General features: G+C 35.0%; 1 protein-coding gene across 2 annotated transcripts in view; it reads left to right on the top strand.

Annotated features, from left to right (window-relative positions):
* The window catches only part of Polr1B (RNA polymerase I subunit Rpl135), a 332,313-nt gene that overhangs the window by 161,070 nt on the left and 154,770 nt on the right, over positions 1-16,473 (top strand). For both annotated transcript variants that reach the window (XM_090381414.1, XM_090381406.1), the window contains 2 exons: positions 3,160-3,233; positions 12,209-12,412. In XM_090381414.1, coding sequence (XP_090237540.1) covers positions 3,160-3,233; positions 12,209-12,412 — 278 coding nt within the window. The remainder of the gene's footprint in view (positions 1-3,159; positions 3,234-12,208; positions 12,413-16,473) is intronic.

Genomic DNA, 16,473 nt, shown 5'->3' with positions numbered 1-16,473 from the left:
TAAAGAATATAAAGATGGTTTGACTGTTGATGATCATGCTCAGGTAGCTGATAAACTGAATGAGCATTTTGCATCTACATTCACACATGAGGAGTTATTCAAGGAGGGGAATGCCAGAAGTTTATCAAACTCTAACAGGGAGCCAAGTGATTTTGTAATAACTGAGAGCAAAGTGGAGGAGAAATTGTTGAAATTAAATGTAAGGAAGGCATCTGGGGTGGACGGGATCTATCCAGTTATATTAAAGGAGGCAGCAAAGGAAGTAAGCAAATCCTTAACCATAATTATGAGAGTTTTCTTGGATTCGGAGGAGGTCCCCATGGACTTGAGGTGTGCAAATGTATCCTCAATTCACAAAGTGGGATCAAAAGGTGACACAAGTAACTATAGACCTGTTAGTTTAACTTGTGTTCTGGGGAAAATAATGGAGTCACTGGTTAAAGAAGCATTGCAGGATCATCTAGACAAGACTGCAGTAACAGATAAGACACAGCATGGGTTTTTTTAGAGAGGTCTTATCTGACCGATTTGATTGGATACTATGATGTGGTCACAAAGAAACTGGATGAAAAAATAATTTTGATATCATATACTTGAATTTTAGGAAAGCTGTTGATACTGTTACACACGAAAGACTGCTGTACAAATTGGAGTGGTAGCGTATTAAGGGAAATTTGCTACAATGGATAAAGGGATGGTTGTGTGTGAGATGACAGAGAGTGGTAATCAATGGACACTGCTCTTCATGGGCTAATGTTATTAGTGGAGTTCCCCAGGGTTCTGTGCTGAGCCCATTCTTGTTTTGTGTATTCATCAATGATATTGATGAAGGTATATCAGGGTTAATGTCTAAGTTTGAAGATGATACAAAGGTTGGCAGGGTTGTTAATGATACTAATGACAGTACACTGCTGCAACAGGATCTAGAAAAGTTGAGCAGATGTGCTGAGAAGTGGCAACTGAAGTTTAATATCGACAAATGCATAGTACTGCATATTGGTAGTAGTAATCCAAGAGACACATACCAACTGTACTACACTCAGGGAAGTGGAGAGTGAAGTACAGTAAACCCCCGCTATTCGCGGTATCTGTATTCGCGGTTTCGCGTATTCGCGATCGCTGATTTAATATAAAATGAAACCTAAAAAAATGTGAATTTTAAAGCGCCGTGAATATTACCGCCATAAAAAACATGGGCCTGGCTAAAATTATCTTGCCCGGTCAAAACAGCGCTCAGTGGGTGGGGAGAGAGGGGTGACAAAATCGCGAGCGTGGATGTGTTTCACTAATCCTTGTTCAGTGTGTGTTATGCGCTTGTAATGGAAGTTTTCGTCGTTCATTTTTAATTTATATGCTTATAAATTGATATGCTTACAAAAGTGATAAAACTACCGTTTTGCAGTGTAAAACAGACTTTTTCGAGAATGTTAACGGACGAAAGTGACTTTATTGTGGACAAGTTCTTTCTAACCAGTACAAAAATATGGCTACAAATAACAAGGGAAATGTGAAAATATCAAAGGTGATGACATTAGCGAATAAAATTGAGTTATTAAACAAAATTTCTAATGGTGAAAGTGTCTCCTCAGTGGCAAAACATTATAAAATCAATGAGTCAACGGTACGATCAATCAAGAAATCGGAAGAAAAATCCGCCGTAGTGTCCGTGAAAACGCGATAATTGCTTCAAAAATTTGGTCTGTAACTCGTGACGTTAAATTAGAAAAAATGGAAAACGCTTTAAATCTGTGGATAGAAGACCGAACTCAAAATAAAATCCCGTTAAGTTCACTCATCATTCATGAAAAGGCAAAACTCCTTTATCAACACTTTAGCGAAACTGGTGATAGCACTGGCGGGATAAGTTTTTTTTTGCTAGCAAAGGCGCTGGTTTGAAAGATTGGTTTGAAATTTCTAATAAACATTACATTTAATATTAAATTGTTTCTTATTTTCATTTCGATGCCACATGCTTGCATTTCACTATGTACTGTCTATGTGCGTAGTCATATTATAAAGGTACATATAATACATACATAGACAAAATTTTAGACTAGTTTTTCTTATATATTTCATGCTTTGGAACTGAACCCCTTTATTACTATGGGAGCCATAACTCAGTATTCGCGTTTTCGGCATTCGCGACATTTCTCAGGAACGTAACCCCCGCGAATAGCGGGGGTTTACTGTATACCTAGGGTAATTGCACAGTCAAATATGAATTTCCCTGAGCACTGCAGATGGGTTTCCAGAGCAGGTCATGGAGTCTTGTCAATGATATATAGGAATTTTGTTAGCAGGGACAAGGAGGTAATTATCCCATTGTACAAGGCAATGGTCAGGCCATACCTTGAGTACTGTGTACAGGTCTGGAGGCCTCATTTTAGGAAGGATGTAGAGTTGCTAGAATGAGTACAAAGAAGGGGCAACAAGATTGGTGAGGGGAACAATGGGGTGCTCTTACAAAGAAAGGCTTAAGTTCTGGAAATTGCAGCTCCTGGAGACTAGGCACATACGACGTGATCTGATTGAGGTGTACAAGGCCTTGAATGGGTTGAGCAAGCTCAATGCTGATGGGATTCTTCCTCTTGCTCAGATTAAGAACCTGAGGTGGCATAGATTCAAATTGAGGAAAGACAGTTGAAGAATACATGTGCGGAAATTTGCCTTTAGGCAGCGAGTAGTTGGTTGCTGGAACAGATTTCCATTTCTTGTGGAAGTTAAATGAAGTTAATTTAAGGCTGTGAGCTCGACAGGCATTTGGAGTAAATGGATGGGTGAAATGGGTGGTTTTTTTTTTTTTTTTTGGCTGATGCTGCATAAGCTTGCTTTCTTGCATTGTATGCCTCAACTAATGCTAATAAAAAGATTATAATACATAGGTATTATAATTATTTTATTATGTATAGTATAATTTACTGTATACTTTACTTACTATAAAGAAGCAGTAAATTACTTTAATTAATAGTAATTAATTAAAGTAATTAGGCACTGTGCTATATTTATTTAAAGTTGACTGAAAATTTATTAATTGATTGGACATTGATCTTTAATGCAGTCAAAGTCAGTTAATCTCTGATTACACTTGTCAGTTACATTTACTTGAAAAATTTTGTATTATCATAGTTCCTTTTATTCAATAATAATTTTTTTATTTAGGTTTTTTATGTCCTGTTCATACACCTGATGGTGCCCCTTGTGGTTTACTGAATCACATGTCTGCTTTATGTGAGGTATGTGTAATTTTATTGAAGTTTTTTAATATGATCTACTTGTATTAACAATTAGATCAGTCTCACCTTCAGTGATATGGGTGACTTATTACATATTTAATAAAGAAATCATATTAAAGTGAAGCAAAATAATTTCACTATCAATAGACAAAAATTACATCAAGCCCACTTGAAGACTTCCATGCAAAAAAAAAAAAAAAAACAATCTTAGTAAAAAAATTATTTGAACTATGACTCACTGAGATCCCAAAAATGCTGTCTTGGACCTCTTTTATCCAGGATAGATCTATCACAGTTCCATCAACGGAGCTTACGCTCAGGATTGTATCCAAGTAGTAAATATCCTTTAAAAAGCTACTAAACATCTATATTTAAGATTCACTCACTTTAATGACCATTAATGGATATTGCCAAAAGGGTAGGATGATAGTAAAAGAAAGAGCAAACAAGTCATTACTGAGTTTTTTTTAATTTTTTATTTAAATTAGATGGTAGTTGTACATTCGAGCGGGTTACTCGAGAAATAAAGTGTTATTCAAGCACGATAGCTGTTAAGATATCTCTGGATTATTCCTCTGAAACTAGTTTTCCAATGTATGTGTACACTTCAGATTTGAGGGTGCTGGCAAACACCATAACTTAAAAAAGAGTTGGCTTACTTTAAGCTTCACCATGCAAAAGACATATAATTGAAGAGTCAGTTAATATAAATTTCTTTTCAATTTCTCTTCATATAATGAAGAGAAATTTAAAATCCAGGGCAGTGTTACAGGACTCTAGAGCTTATTTTGGGATGTGTAGTTCCAAAATAAGCCCTAGTCTATGTCCCAAACAAAAAAAGGCTTTTGACAGAGTAGAAATAACACTTGAAGACAACGGAATACCAGCCTTTCTGGGTGACGTTTATGGAAAACGTCACCCAGAATGGCTGGGTGGGATTGCTTATGTAATGTTATTACCCACTGATAAAAAAGAAAAAGTTCGCACTATGGTGAAGTCACAATACCGAAAACACAGCAGACAAGTCAAGAATTAACAGTGAGTGACTGTGGTACAGTTATTCAGCAAATCCACTTAACTGTAGGGGGATTCAATTTACACTTCAGCATCAATGCTGAAGTGTAAACATCACTCTTTCTGCTAGGTTTAAACCTAGCAGAAAGAGTAGATCAAACAAAAAAGCTAGGTCTAAACAAATAACTGTCCATACAAGCCTTTGCCATACATATTCTTCTTAATGGGGCAGGTACAACTGGAACTCCCCTAAATTATCTGAATCAGCATGATTGACTATCCCAAACCCAAGAGAATACACCTTGCTTAATAGTTGCTGATATTAGCAGTGTTCATTGTAAACATCAACATTATTACAACTCTTTGACAGCTTAAAAGGTGGGGGGGAGCAATCCTTTTACACTATATTGAGTAACAACAGATTAGAATTTAGTTATGATAGATATTCTGGCTGGATGCCTCATTTAGCATTAGCATTAGTAGAGGCATTTGATGCAAGAAAGCAAGCTTATGCAGCATCAGCCAAAAAAATTAAAGTAAAATAAATAAATAAAAAATAACCACTTCCACTTCACCCCTCTCATCATCAATAATTACTTAGGTATAATCCTGTTATATAGTTGGCACTTTCACTGCTGACTTTTCCAATGATGGTTTTGGTCTGGAATTGAGAACAGTGATATTGAGTTGATCTGGATTGGAAATGGCAGAAACATTTATGGGCTTTCTTCTCACTATGACTGAATTAAACAGCCTCCAGTGAAGGTTGCTTGACAAAAAATTTCTGGTTTTTCTTCTGTCAAATTGGAAGAAAAAGTTCCAAAAGTAGGGTGGTTCCCCCTCCCATTGGATTAAAATTCAAAGCTGCATATTTGCATCCAGGAAACAGTGAACATGTTAAATTTTGATATGTTGTGGCTTATATTAAAATTATTCCATAGTTTCTAGATTCTCTTGCTTTATTATAAGTCTTAAGTCTAGTAAAAGTTGAAACAAATATAATGCAGAGCCACCATAGTTGAACATAACATTAAGTTATTTTTATTAATATACTGTACTGCATGATCTTGCATTCAGATTAGTTAACAATGAAGGATATACTCCTATAAAAGTGAATCAAAAAACAAAACTATAAAAAGTTCAATGATACTATTATAAAAGATATCTTCTTCAGTAAATTTGGAGTCATTGAGGTCATGCTGTCTGCTACAAAGAACAAGTTCTCCTGTCATTAAAGTAGCATTGAGGGGATTGTAGAAAAGATAAAAATTCATAAGGCTATGATGAAGTTTGCTTGTAATTATGTTCTGGCCCATATTCTGCCATTAGCAATTTCACACACAAGTGTACATAGAACTGATCATTAGATAACAAAAATTTTCCCTTAAGAGAAAATATCTGGATTTATTAGGGGCTCTTTTGTGTGGCTGGCACAAAAATTTTCCTCATCACATTTTGTATTGCTTCCTTGGAAACATCCACCTGTTGTGCAACAGCCCATGCCCTATTGCTGCATTGGTCATGAGTTAATTATACAGTGGTTTTCAACCTATTTTTTAATAACAGCACCCCTAAGTAATTTATTTTATTTTGTGGCACCCCTACTCAATTTTCTGCCTGTTAGATCCGATTCTCTCTCTCTCTCTCTCTCTCTGTATATATATATAATATTAAAAAATATATATGTTATATGATATTTATTACAATAATATAATTATAAAAATTACGTTTCATAATACAAATTATATATATATATACAGTATATAATTTTATTCTTTATATAGAGGTACTAAGTAAACATCAATTATAGATCAACAGAAAATTAAAAAGATACTGTATACCTTTTTATAATGAAATAAACATATAAATTAAAAAATAATAATAAGTTTAAGTAACTTAAATCCAAATTACGTGGCACCCCGGTTGAAAACCACTGAGTTAATACTATGCAGTTTCTGTAGCGTAATTTCCATCATTTCTAACTGAGACTTCCAGTGCTCCTCTTGCTTCAAACTTGATCTGTTGTACAAATCCATTAGTTTCACAGAGTATTTTGTACTCTAAAAAACAGTACAGTGCAATGAAGTTAAGGAAAAGCTAGGGTCACATTTTCTTAGTAATATCAACTGGCAAAACTGAAATATAAGATGCTTTCTCTGTAAACAAATGGGGAATAAGGACTTCAGAATGTTTCTCTATTCTTCTAAGTAATTTAGGAAATAAGGAAAGTTATAATGTGCAATTTGTGTTGTACCTAACAGCAATTCTTAGCCAGTTGCTAAACGGAAGTAGGAGTTTGTTTAAATCAGGTATGTCAGGTATGTTTTTCACAAATGAAGCTATGAACTGATCAAATTGATACCTGAAGATGAGAGTATTTTTTTTTTTTGGTGAAACCAAACTTGAAAGGTATTAGAACTTATAGTACTTCAGTACCATGTATGGATTTAGAAGGCAGAAGATTCTTGTTCACATTGGAATTTCTGTAAATTGTAATTTTCATAAAATACACGTGAAGAGAAGTTGTTCCATAGAATAGGAGTAGAGGGAATGAATGAGAAAGAAGAAAAGTTTGTTGTGTAAGTTTTGAGTTGTACAGTGAATAGATGCTGACCAATTGAGGCATGTGTTTCAACTCATTTGGAAGAGAGAGTGGCAGAATTATAGATGCCACTTCAGAAGAACTGTGTTTATGGAAATATCTATAGAAAAGGCATGCAGCAAATACTGAACATCCATGTGATGGGAAGTGAAGAGTCTTAAGAGATAGATCAATAATTAACGATAATAATTAACCACCCATGGAAATATCTATAGAAAGTGCATGCAGCAGAAACTGATCATTTGTGCGATCAAGAGGGAAGCAAGTTTGTGCAAGATTTGGATGGGGAGACTTTCCCTCCAAGCCTCTCTTGGTCTCTGAGACTCGATGAGCATCATTAATATACAGAAGGAAAAAACCAAACTGTTATATTAGGGTCACTTGGTAATTTCTTACATATACCCATGTGTATTGTGTCTGTAAATTGCATGTGTTCTCTGGCTGATTTGCCTGTTTTGCTGGATGAAAAAACCCCAGTTTCTTGGGGAGGGGGGAACCTTGCTATCTACGTCTGAGATTGATTAACTCAGCCACAGAGTGAAAAAAGCCCATTAAAGTTTCTCGCATCAGTGACAGGATTCGAACCCGGACCTTTTCCACCCAGTGTGGGGAGGAGGACGGTGATGATACCACTGCGCTATCTGTGCAGACAGAAGGAAAAGACATTATCATCACTAACACCTACACTACTTGTATAATGTGCTACCTGAGCAACAGCTCAGCCATGCTTAAGTTCTGTAATCTATAATTTTAACTTTAATTGATCCTTAGTCGTCTTCACCCTACTTGACAAGTCAAGTTTCGGGGATGCATTACTGCCCCGGGGAGTGGCAGGGGCAGTAATGCATTCAACTACAAGCTATTATGATTCTTGTTAGCCAAAATACAACTAAAAATATTTTTGTATTTTCTAAATTTTATAATTTTCTATTTTCCACAAACTGTAAATTCACATAAAACTTTAAATTCAGCAAAAGCTAATATAAATAAAACTTGCGTCAGTGCAAAGAGCAATTAAACCCTTAAAATTCTGTTTACATATATACATATTTACAATATATATAATCCATTAATTTCTCAGCCTTATACTTCTTATTTCATTAACTTCTCTAGCATAGTCCAAAAAAGCTTCATACCAGACCTTATTCTTACATAAGTCACTGTGGGTGTGAGTCAGAGTCTACTTTAAAGAAAAATATTTCTCTATGTACCTAGTACAACTTTCCAACATATGATCCATATCTTCAATGTGACCACATACACACCTCGGATCACCTTCTACTCCCAACTCCACCAACCTTTTCCTCATTCCCTGCCCAGTTACTATCATTGTAGCCATTCAGACTCAAGCCTGGCCATCTATCTATTCCTCTAATTCCCTTCACTTCAGGCAGAAAAGCATATATGACACAGCCCATGTCTGAATGGTTCCATTTTTCTTGCCAAATACAATCTATTTCTTGTCACAATCATTTTCTCTCTCTCTTTAAATCCTGCTTCCCATTTACCTTATTTTCCTAAATACAATGGGAAAATAAGGTAAATGGGAAGCAATCCTGCTTCCCATTTACCTTATTTTCCTAAAGGTTTAATCCCCAATATTTCTATCCTATTGTTTTTCTTGATTGCATACTCCATTACTCTTTTAATCACAACCAAATCAATGAAACCATCTTTCCAAAAAAAATTACAAACCGCAAATACATCAAACCAAACCTAATAATAACAATTATCTAAAAATTAGCTGAAATGGAAAAAAATAACAGAATTAAAAAAAAAAAAAAAAAAAAGAAAAGAAAAAAAAATTCTGAAACTGGGTTTAGAATGGTACTACATCACTGGCTTAATTAAAGTGCATATAAATGTTGTCATCTTGAAACTTGCATAGATAGTACATAAAAATATCAAGTACAAAATATGTATGCTAATAAATAGAGGGACACCAACTAAACCAGACCATGGCAAGATTACTATTGACCACTGTATGGACATAAATGCCACTCTCTTAATTCAGCTGTTTCCATACGTTTCTGTCGCCTCATCATGTCATGTGAAGATTTAGGTAAGACTGAAAGACCTAAAGTAAAGACAGTATTAATTGTCTTTACTTTAGGTTTTTCTTTACTTCAAATAGATTAACAGTAGCACTGGCAGAGGTGAAAGTGATTCTTGCACTGCTTCTATTGGAATGAGCCGCAGCCTGGAAAAAAAAGATGCAGGATATTTCAGAGACTGCTGGGAATCATTGGGGTACAAATAAACACATAGGTTGTGTTAGGGTAGCTAAGAAAAAGAACAGGTGCATGTATACTTGCATGTACACCAATGCTACGAGTTTAGTAAATAAATTTGATGAATTTGAGGTATTTCTCAAAACATCAAAGGCAGATATTGTGGCGATTTCAGAGACGTAGTGTCACACAGATATAAGGGATGCAGAACTGGAATTTGGGGAGTACAATGTCTACAGAAAGGATAGACAGGGTAGGAAGGGAGGAGGGGTTATGCTATTAGTTAAGAAATACATAAAATCCAAGGAAGTGAAGCCAGTCGACATTGCTGGACAGTGCAGTGTCGAGTCAGTTTGGTGTGACATAAGCATTGGGAGATCAAAATTGAGAGTAGGAGTGTGCCCCCTCAAGTGCATAAAATCTGAGCAAGCGGAAGAATCCCATCTGCATTGAGCTTGCTCAAACCATTCAAAGCCTTTTACACCTCAGTCAGATCACCTCCCAGGTGCCTAGTCTCCAGACGCTGCAATTTTCAGAACCTTAATCTTTCTTCGTAAGATCATCTCTTTGTTCCCCTCACCAATCTTGTTGCCCTTCTCTGTGCTCGTTCTAGCAGCTCTACATCCTTCCTAAAATGAAGCCTCCTGACCTGTATGCAATACTCAAGGTGTGGCCGGACCATTATCCCTTATACAAAGGGATAATTACCTCCTTATCACTCCTAGCAGAGTTCCTGTATATCATTGACAAGACTCAGATATGAAGTGTTCAGAACAGTGCAGCTTATCTGCACTGCTCTGAAAACTTCATATCTGATGGCACACTTACCTCCAAGTCTTTTTGATTCTCTAACCTGAGTGTTTCTCTGTGGTTACTTCTACCCATATGCAGTACTTTGCATTTGTCAATGTTAAACTTCAGTTGCCACCTCTAAGCCATCTGCCCCACTTTTCCAGATCCCGTTGCAGCAGCATACCATTGTTACTGTCATTAACAACCCTGCCAACCTTTTTATCATCTGCAAACTTGGACATTAAGCCTGTTATACCTTCATCAATATCATTGATAAATATAGAAAATAACAATGGTCCCAACACTGAAACTTGCGGAACTACACTAATAACATTAGTCCACGATGAGCAGTGTCCATTGATTACCACTCTCTGTCTTCACTCACTCAACCATTCTTTTATCCATAGCAGCAACTTTCCCATAATGCTGTACTGCTCCAATTTGTACAGCAGCTGTTTATGTGCAACAGCATCGAAAGCTTTACTGAAATCCAAGTATATGATATCAAAATAATTTTTTTTTATCCCGTTCCTTTGTGACTACATCATAGTATCCAATCGAATTGGTCAGGTAAGATTTCCTCTTAATAAACACATGCATGTCTGAACTATAATTCTAGATGATCCGGCATTGCTTCTTTAACCAGCGACTCCATTACTTTCCCTGTAATAGAAATTAAACTAATGGGTCTGTAATTACTTATGTTTCTTTTTGATCCCCTTTGTGAACTTATAATATATTTGCACTTCTCCAGTCCATAGGGATTTCCCTTGAAACCAAGGGTTCTCTCATAATTATGGCTGAGTTTGCTTTCTTTTGCTGCCTCCCTTAATATAACTGGATAGATCCCTTCCACTCCAAGCACCTTTCTTACGTTTAACTTCAACAATTTCTCCTCCACTTTCTGCTCAGTTATTACAAAGTCATTTAGCCTCCTATTAGATTTTAATAAACTGCTGGTCACCACTTCTCTACAGAATTCCTTGTGTGAATGTAGATGCAGAATACTCATTCAGTTTGTCAGCTGCCTGAGCAGGATCATTAACAGTCCACTGTAAGTTGGTCGGTCCACTTGATATCGAACCATTGATATCAATTGGACCAATCTAATTTATTCCCATCCTTCTAGAGTTTACATAAGTAAAGATGTCTTTGCTGTTTTTCTTTGCATCCTTTGCCAAAGATTTCTTGTTATCTGCCTTTGCCTGGCTAACCTCCTTTGTGACTTGATTACAGACTAGCTTATATCTACTATAAGCTTTTCTCTATGTGGAAGTCTTGCAGCTTGGTTCCAGTGAATTCTCTTCTTTTAAGTGAGATGTGTCAGGAGGTGTACATATAGACCTATGTCCCTCATTAAGTCATCCAGTTTCTTCTGATTAGGGAAATGTGGCACTATACTTGAACAGGCTTCTGATATGGATAAATGGCATTACAAATCAGAAGCCTGTTCAAGTATAGTGCCACATTTCCCTAATCAGAAGAAACTGGATGACTTAATGAGGGACATAGGTCTATATGTACACCTCCTGACACATCACACCACCAACCAGAGAAGAATCTATACAACAGGATGAATATGGTGAATTGGGAATTAACAGTCTTCATTGTATGGCACCAGAGCAGAGCAATAAAGGGTGATGTGTTGGAAGTGCTACAACTTTCCAATCTGCATACTTTTTAAATTTTAATATATCCACTACCACACAAAAGGATCAGTCATCATAATGGTTTGTGGGCACTCTCCATATTCAAATTAAAGTAAAAGGCATACATATTTGACTTATCACAAAACCATCCCTCTGATGTTGAACTGCAAACTAGTACAGCAGAATTGAGGTGCCCCCAACTAGTCTTGATCATCAATATTCATTCTAAAATAGTCACATTCCCTGCAAAGCTTGTTGCCACCAGTGATGTTATGCTTCAGACCCATATAATGTTCACAAACATAGCAGTGCAAGTCTGAAAATAACACTTTTTTAGCCATAGCAGACTGGGGAAAAACAAAAAAAAAAAAAAACATTATACAGATCCTACAGGCTCTTACACATCACAATATTGGTATGCACTTATGTAAAAAAACTTCAGTTGCTACCAAAATACTGTTGCTAGAGAAAAACCAATTGACACCATCTGATTCAGCACACAAAATATATATAAAAAACAGTTAAGTAATGAACACAAACATTTTTTGTTACACAGTTTTATTAATGCATATCTTTGTAATAGCTATATTCTAAGTGAAGTGATGTTTAAAGTATCTTTAAAAAATAATAAAAAACCTTTAACAACAGATTTTTATTAATGTGTAGTTTTGTTCCATCTCTCTTAAGGTTTCAAATACACAGCCTCCAGTAAGCCACCTTCCAAGGTTATTTGCTAATCTGGGTATGTTTCCTTATGGTGGTCCAAATCCCTTACCTTTCAAAGATTGCTATATACTGCTGCTTGATGGAAGGGCAATAGGATGGGTGGATAAAAATTTGGCACAAGAATTTGTTGCCAATTTGCGTCATCTTAAAATCACACAAAAACAGGTTTGTTTTTTTCTTTATTATCATCATCACTTTCTCATAACATCTTTTTCTTTATGCCTCTAAATATTCTATATAGAATTATTATGAATAAAGTTAACAGTTTTGTAAATACAGTCAAACTTCCCTATAACGAATTCGATAAATCCAGCGAAAAAATTCGTTATAGAGAAATTTCGTTATACAGAGAATATCTTTTTTATTAGAAATTGTTATCTAATTAGAAAATGAAAACGAATCTACATTTATTTTTAATGTATTTTATTTCAAAAACATACTTATTTAAATTACGTTTTCACAATTTTCGCCGGTAAGTATCACAAATTAAAAAAATCTGTAATTTTCGTTTGCACAGTACAATTAAAAAATTGTCTGATTCTCAAAGAACACCTCACATTTGTTCAGAGCATTAGAAACATTATCAGGAACATTTTCACAAAACTGTAGACCCATATGCGCCATTTTAAAAGCGTTAATCATTTCTTCGCGAGTTGACTTTTCTACGGGTTGTTCTGATGCGTTTTCAGCGTCATCGTTAATTTCTTCGTGATCATGGTCGCGTCTAACACTGTTCAGCAGTATTTCATCTTCATTTGGATGTTCTGCTGTGATCTACATAAACATAACTATCCAGTGTTATTTCATTTTCGATGTTTCCAGACGATTCTAATAATGTCCAAAAGTTTTTCAGTTGTGAAAGGGGCAGTTCATCTAGTTCGTCCAGTTGTTGTTCGACTTCTGTATTCAATGTAAATCTGCTTTCAAAAAACAATTTTGAATAGTGTATTCAGTGACATCGTTTGTCCAAACTTTTGCCAGTTCAGAGATAACCTCCAAGTTTCTATTTTCTGATAATGCATTGACAATCTTCATTATTATTCTCTTTCAATAATGAAATTTAAAATTTTTAATAATGCCTTGGTCCCTTGGCTGGAGTTTTGACATTATGTTTGGTGGTGAAAACAACTTCGCACTTTTAAGTTTGGCGGAAATATTGGCAGGATGTGCCAGACAGTTGTCAGTTACCAACACAATTTTCCTTTTTTCTTTTGTTATACGCTTGTCTAGTTTTAATATTCATTCTTCAAAAATATCACTTGTCATCCATGCTTTTTTATTAAAAGGTGTAGTCAACTTCCAAAGATTTTGTGCCTCTAAAACATCTTGGGTTTTTTGATATTCCGATGACTAAAAGTCAATTTTTCACTTCCTGTCATATTTGCTCCAACTAGCACAGTGTGATTCTTTCTTTGCTTTGTTTTCGCCAAAACATTTATCATCCTTAAAAGCAAGTGTTCTATTCGGTAAACATTTAAAGAATAAACCCATTTCGTCAGCATTAAAAACATCCTTACGCTCATATTCTTCCAAAATCTTCTTTAAGGTATTGTTCCTCGAACTGTTACAATCTTCTTTGCTTACATTAACACTTTCTCCACAAAGAACCTTTTCCATAATTCTGTGGCGCTTCTCAAATTTATCTAGCCACAGAGTGCTCTCATTAAATTCTGTATGTCCAAGGGACTGTGTAGATTTCAGAGTTTGTTGCTTAATTATTAGGCCCGATATTGGGATATTCTTTTCACGTATCATTTGCACCCATTTTAGAACAGCTTTATCAACATCTTCGTATATACACAACTTAATTCACTTCTTGTCTGCTCCTCCTTCAATTGCATTTAAAATTGATTCTCGATTTTTTTTTAAATTGTAGATAAACTGCTTGCAGATATGCCATATTTCTCCGCAACATCTTTTTTCTTAAAACCCTGGTCAATATCGTAATCTTTGCTTTATCATTAATACTTAAACACTTTCTCTTCGACATTGTTTCTGCAATTGGAAAAATTAATGGACTGCAGCTCTTGCCGATACATACACCGCAAACTTCGCTGCGCTGGCCATATAGTGAATTCTTAGTACAGGTACCGCCTTCTCAATGACGTTCGCTTGCCATTTTAACAGTATCACTCACTTTGAAGAAATATATGACTGTGAATTTCTTTTATTCTGCTTTCATTCATATATACACGAAAGAAAATTTATGATTAACGTATGCTGTATGTTACTTTTCAGAAAAAAAAAAAAAAAAACAAGAGCATATAGCCTATGTGATTGATGACGAACGAAATAAAAAAAAAAAAAAAATCATGAAAACCATCTATGGGGAGTCCAGTTAGACGAGAACGGACATATCATATAATGATTGACATGAAGGTCACGTGGTACAGTTGAGGCGAGAAGCGAATGTCACTCGGTAGGCATTACTAAAAACCGACTATGGTAGCATTCTATGTATTGCCGCCGCACCATGCTAAAGGTTTACCGCAGCGAATTTCGTTTTCCCCTGAGCCAACATCAATTTTCAAATCTACCCTATTTATTGTAAAGTTTACGACCACTTTTAAGAAAACTCATTTGGTTTAATAACTGTAACAAAAATGAAACAAAGACCCTCCTACGGGCGTCAATGGCCACAAGTGTTCAATAAAAGGATTATTATTTAATTCCAGATGCTAATGCACAATTTCGGCAGGAAGGAGGCAGTATATTTGAGTGGCTGTTTAGCAGTAAATGCTTGAAAATCTTAAAAATGCTTTTACTAATTTTTTTTTAAAAATTCGTTATAGAGAGACTAACACTTCGTTATATGGGGTTAATTTTACATGTAATTTTGTTTCAAGGTGCAATGTTTTGCGAAAAAATTCGTAATATTGCAAAATTCGTTAAATAGAAGTTCATAATAGAGAAGTTCCATTGTATAATAGAGTATACAATTAGATCACTTGTCATATTCTTACCTTATTCTGAAGAACCAGCTAAGAATATGACAAGTGATCTATGTTTTAATATTCAATAAACTAAAGGTTCATTGAATGTTTTCAAATAAGGAACTACTTCCAGACGTTGATCACTGCATCAATATAGGATACAGTAATCTCCTAATTTATGAACACCATGCATTCCTGAGAAATAGTAGTAGTAGAGGCACATGATGGAAGAAAGCATGCTTATGTAGCAACAGCCAAAAAAAAAAAAAAACATTTTGCACATCCATTCCCTCTAAAAGTTTGTCCAGTTCCTCCTTGAATTTATTCAAGCTATCAACCTCCACAACGACAGATGGAAGGTTGTTCCAGCAATCAACCACCTGCTGGCTAAAGCCAAATTTCCACACATCTATTCTACAACTGTCTTTCCTCGATTTGAATTTATGCCCCCTTCAAGGTTAAAACTGAAATAAATATCAAAATAACTGATGTACATCATGGTAGAGAAGAAAGTTGCATGACTATAAATTATTCCTAATAATTTATTCTGATTCCATCAGTAAGTTTAAATTAATAATAAAGTTAATAAAGTCACTTTGTGGGATTATGTATGTTAAGTCAGATTATGAGAAGATCTTGCTAAGGGTGCAATTGCAAAACATTCTTTGCATAGAAGGAAAAATTCTGAAATATTTGTCCTGCTGCGAAATAAGTAGTGATAACGTAGATTACTGAACAGTTTGCTGTTAAGCCTAATAAATATATCACGTCAACCTTCTTATCTACTTAACAAAACAATATACAAATGCATTGATGTCCTATTATTAAAAAACAAGGTGTGAGAGGACCCTTTCTGTCCTATTTCCTTGCTTTTGACTTGATTTGACCCCTTCTTTGTCACACCATTTTACTAGAGTTGGTATGATAAAGTTTGTCCATTCCTTTTGCAAAAACACAATTTTTCTTTATCTTTTTCTTTTCCCAAAAAAATAGTAAAACTATGTTAAAAGCTGAATTTTAAAAAAATTATGAATTCCCCCCCCCTTAATTTTGATATAGAATACATCTGTGAAACAGCATAATTATTCATTTAACTATAAAAAAAGAAAGAAAAAAAGAGAAGCAAACTTTATTCTTCAAGTTTTCATTTCCAATGCAACACATTACATTATGGCCTAGGAATAATTCCTTCTCTCAATTTAGAAAGCAATAAAGATTAGTAAAAGAACTTAAAGTTTATTAAAAACTAATATAATTTAAAGATTTATTTTCAAAGAAAGCCAAAACACTACC

This window comes from Mastigoproctus giganteus, chromosome 1, assembly GCF_048544385.1.
Source record: "Mastigoproctus giganteus isolate SK-2022 chromosome 1, ASM4854438v1, whole genome shotgun sequence".
Taxonomy (NCBI): domain Eukaryota; kingdom Metazoa; phylum Arthropoda; class Arachnida; order Uropygi; family Thelyphonidae; genus Mastigoproctus; species Mastigoproctus giganteus.
The sequence above is the reverse complement of the archived record's forward strand: the minus strand, read 5'-3'. Positions and strand labels throughout refer to the sequence as shown.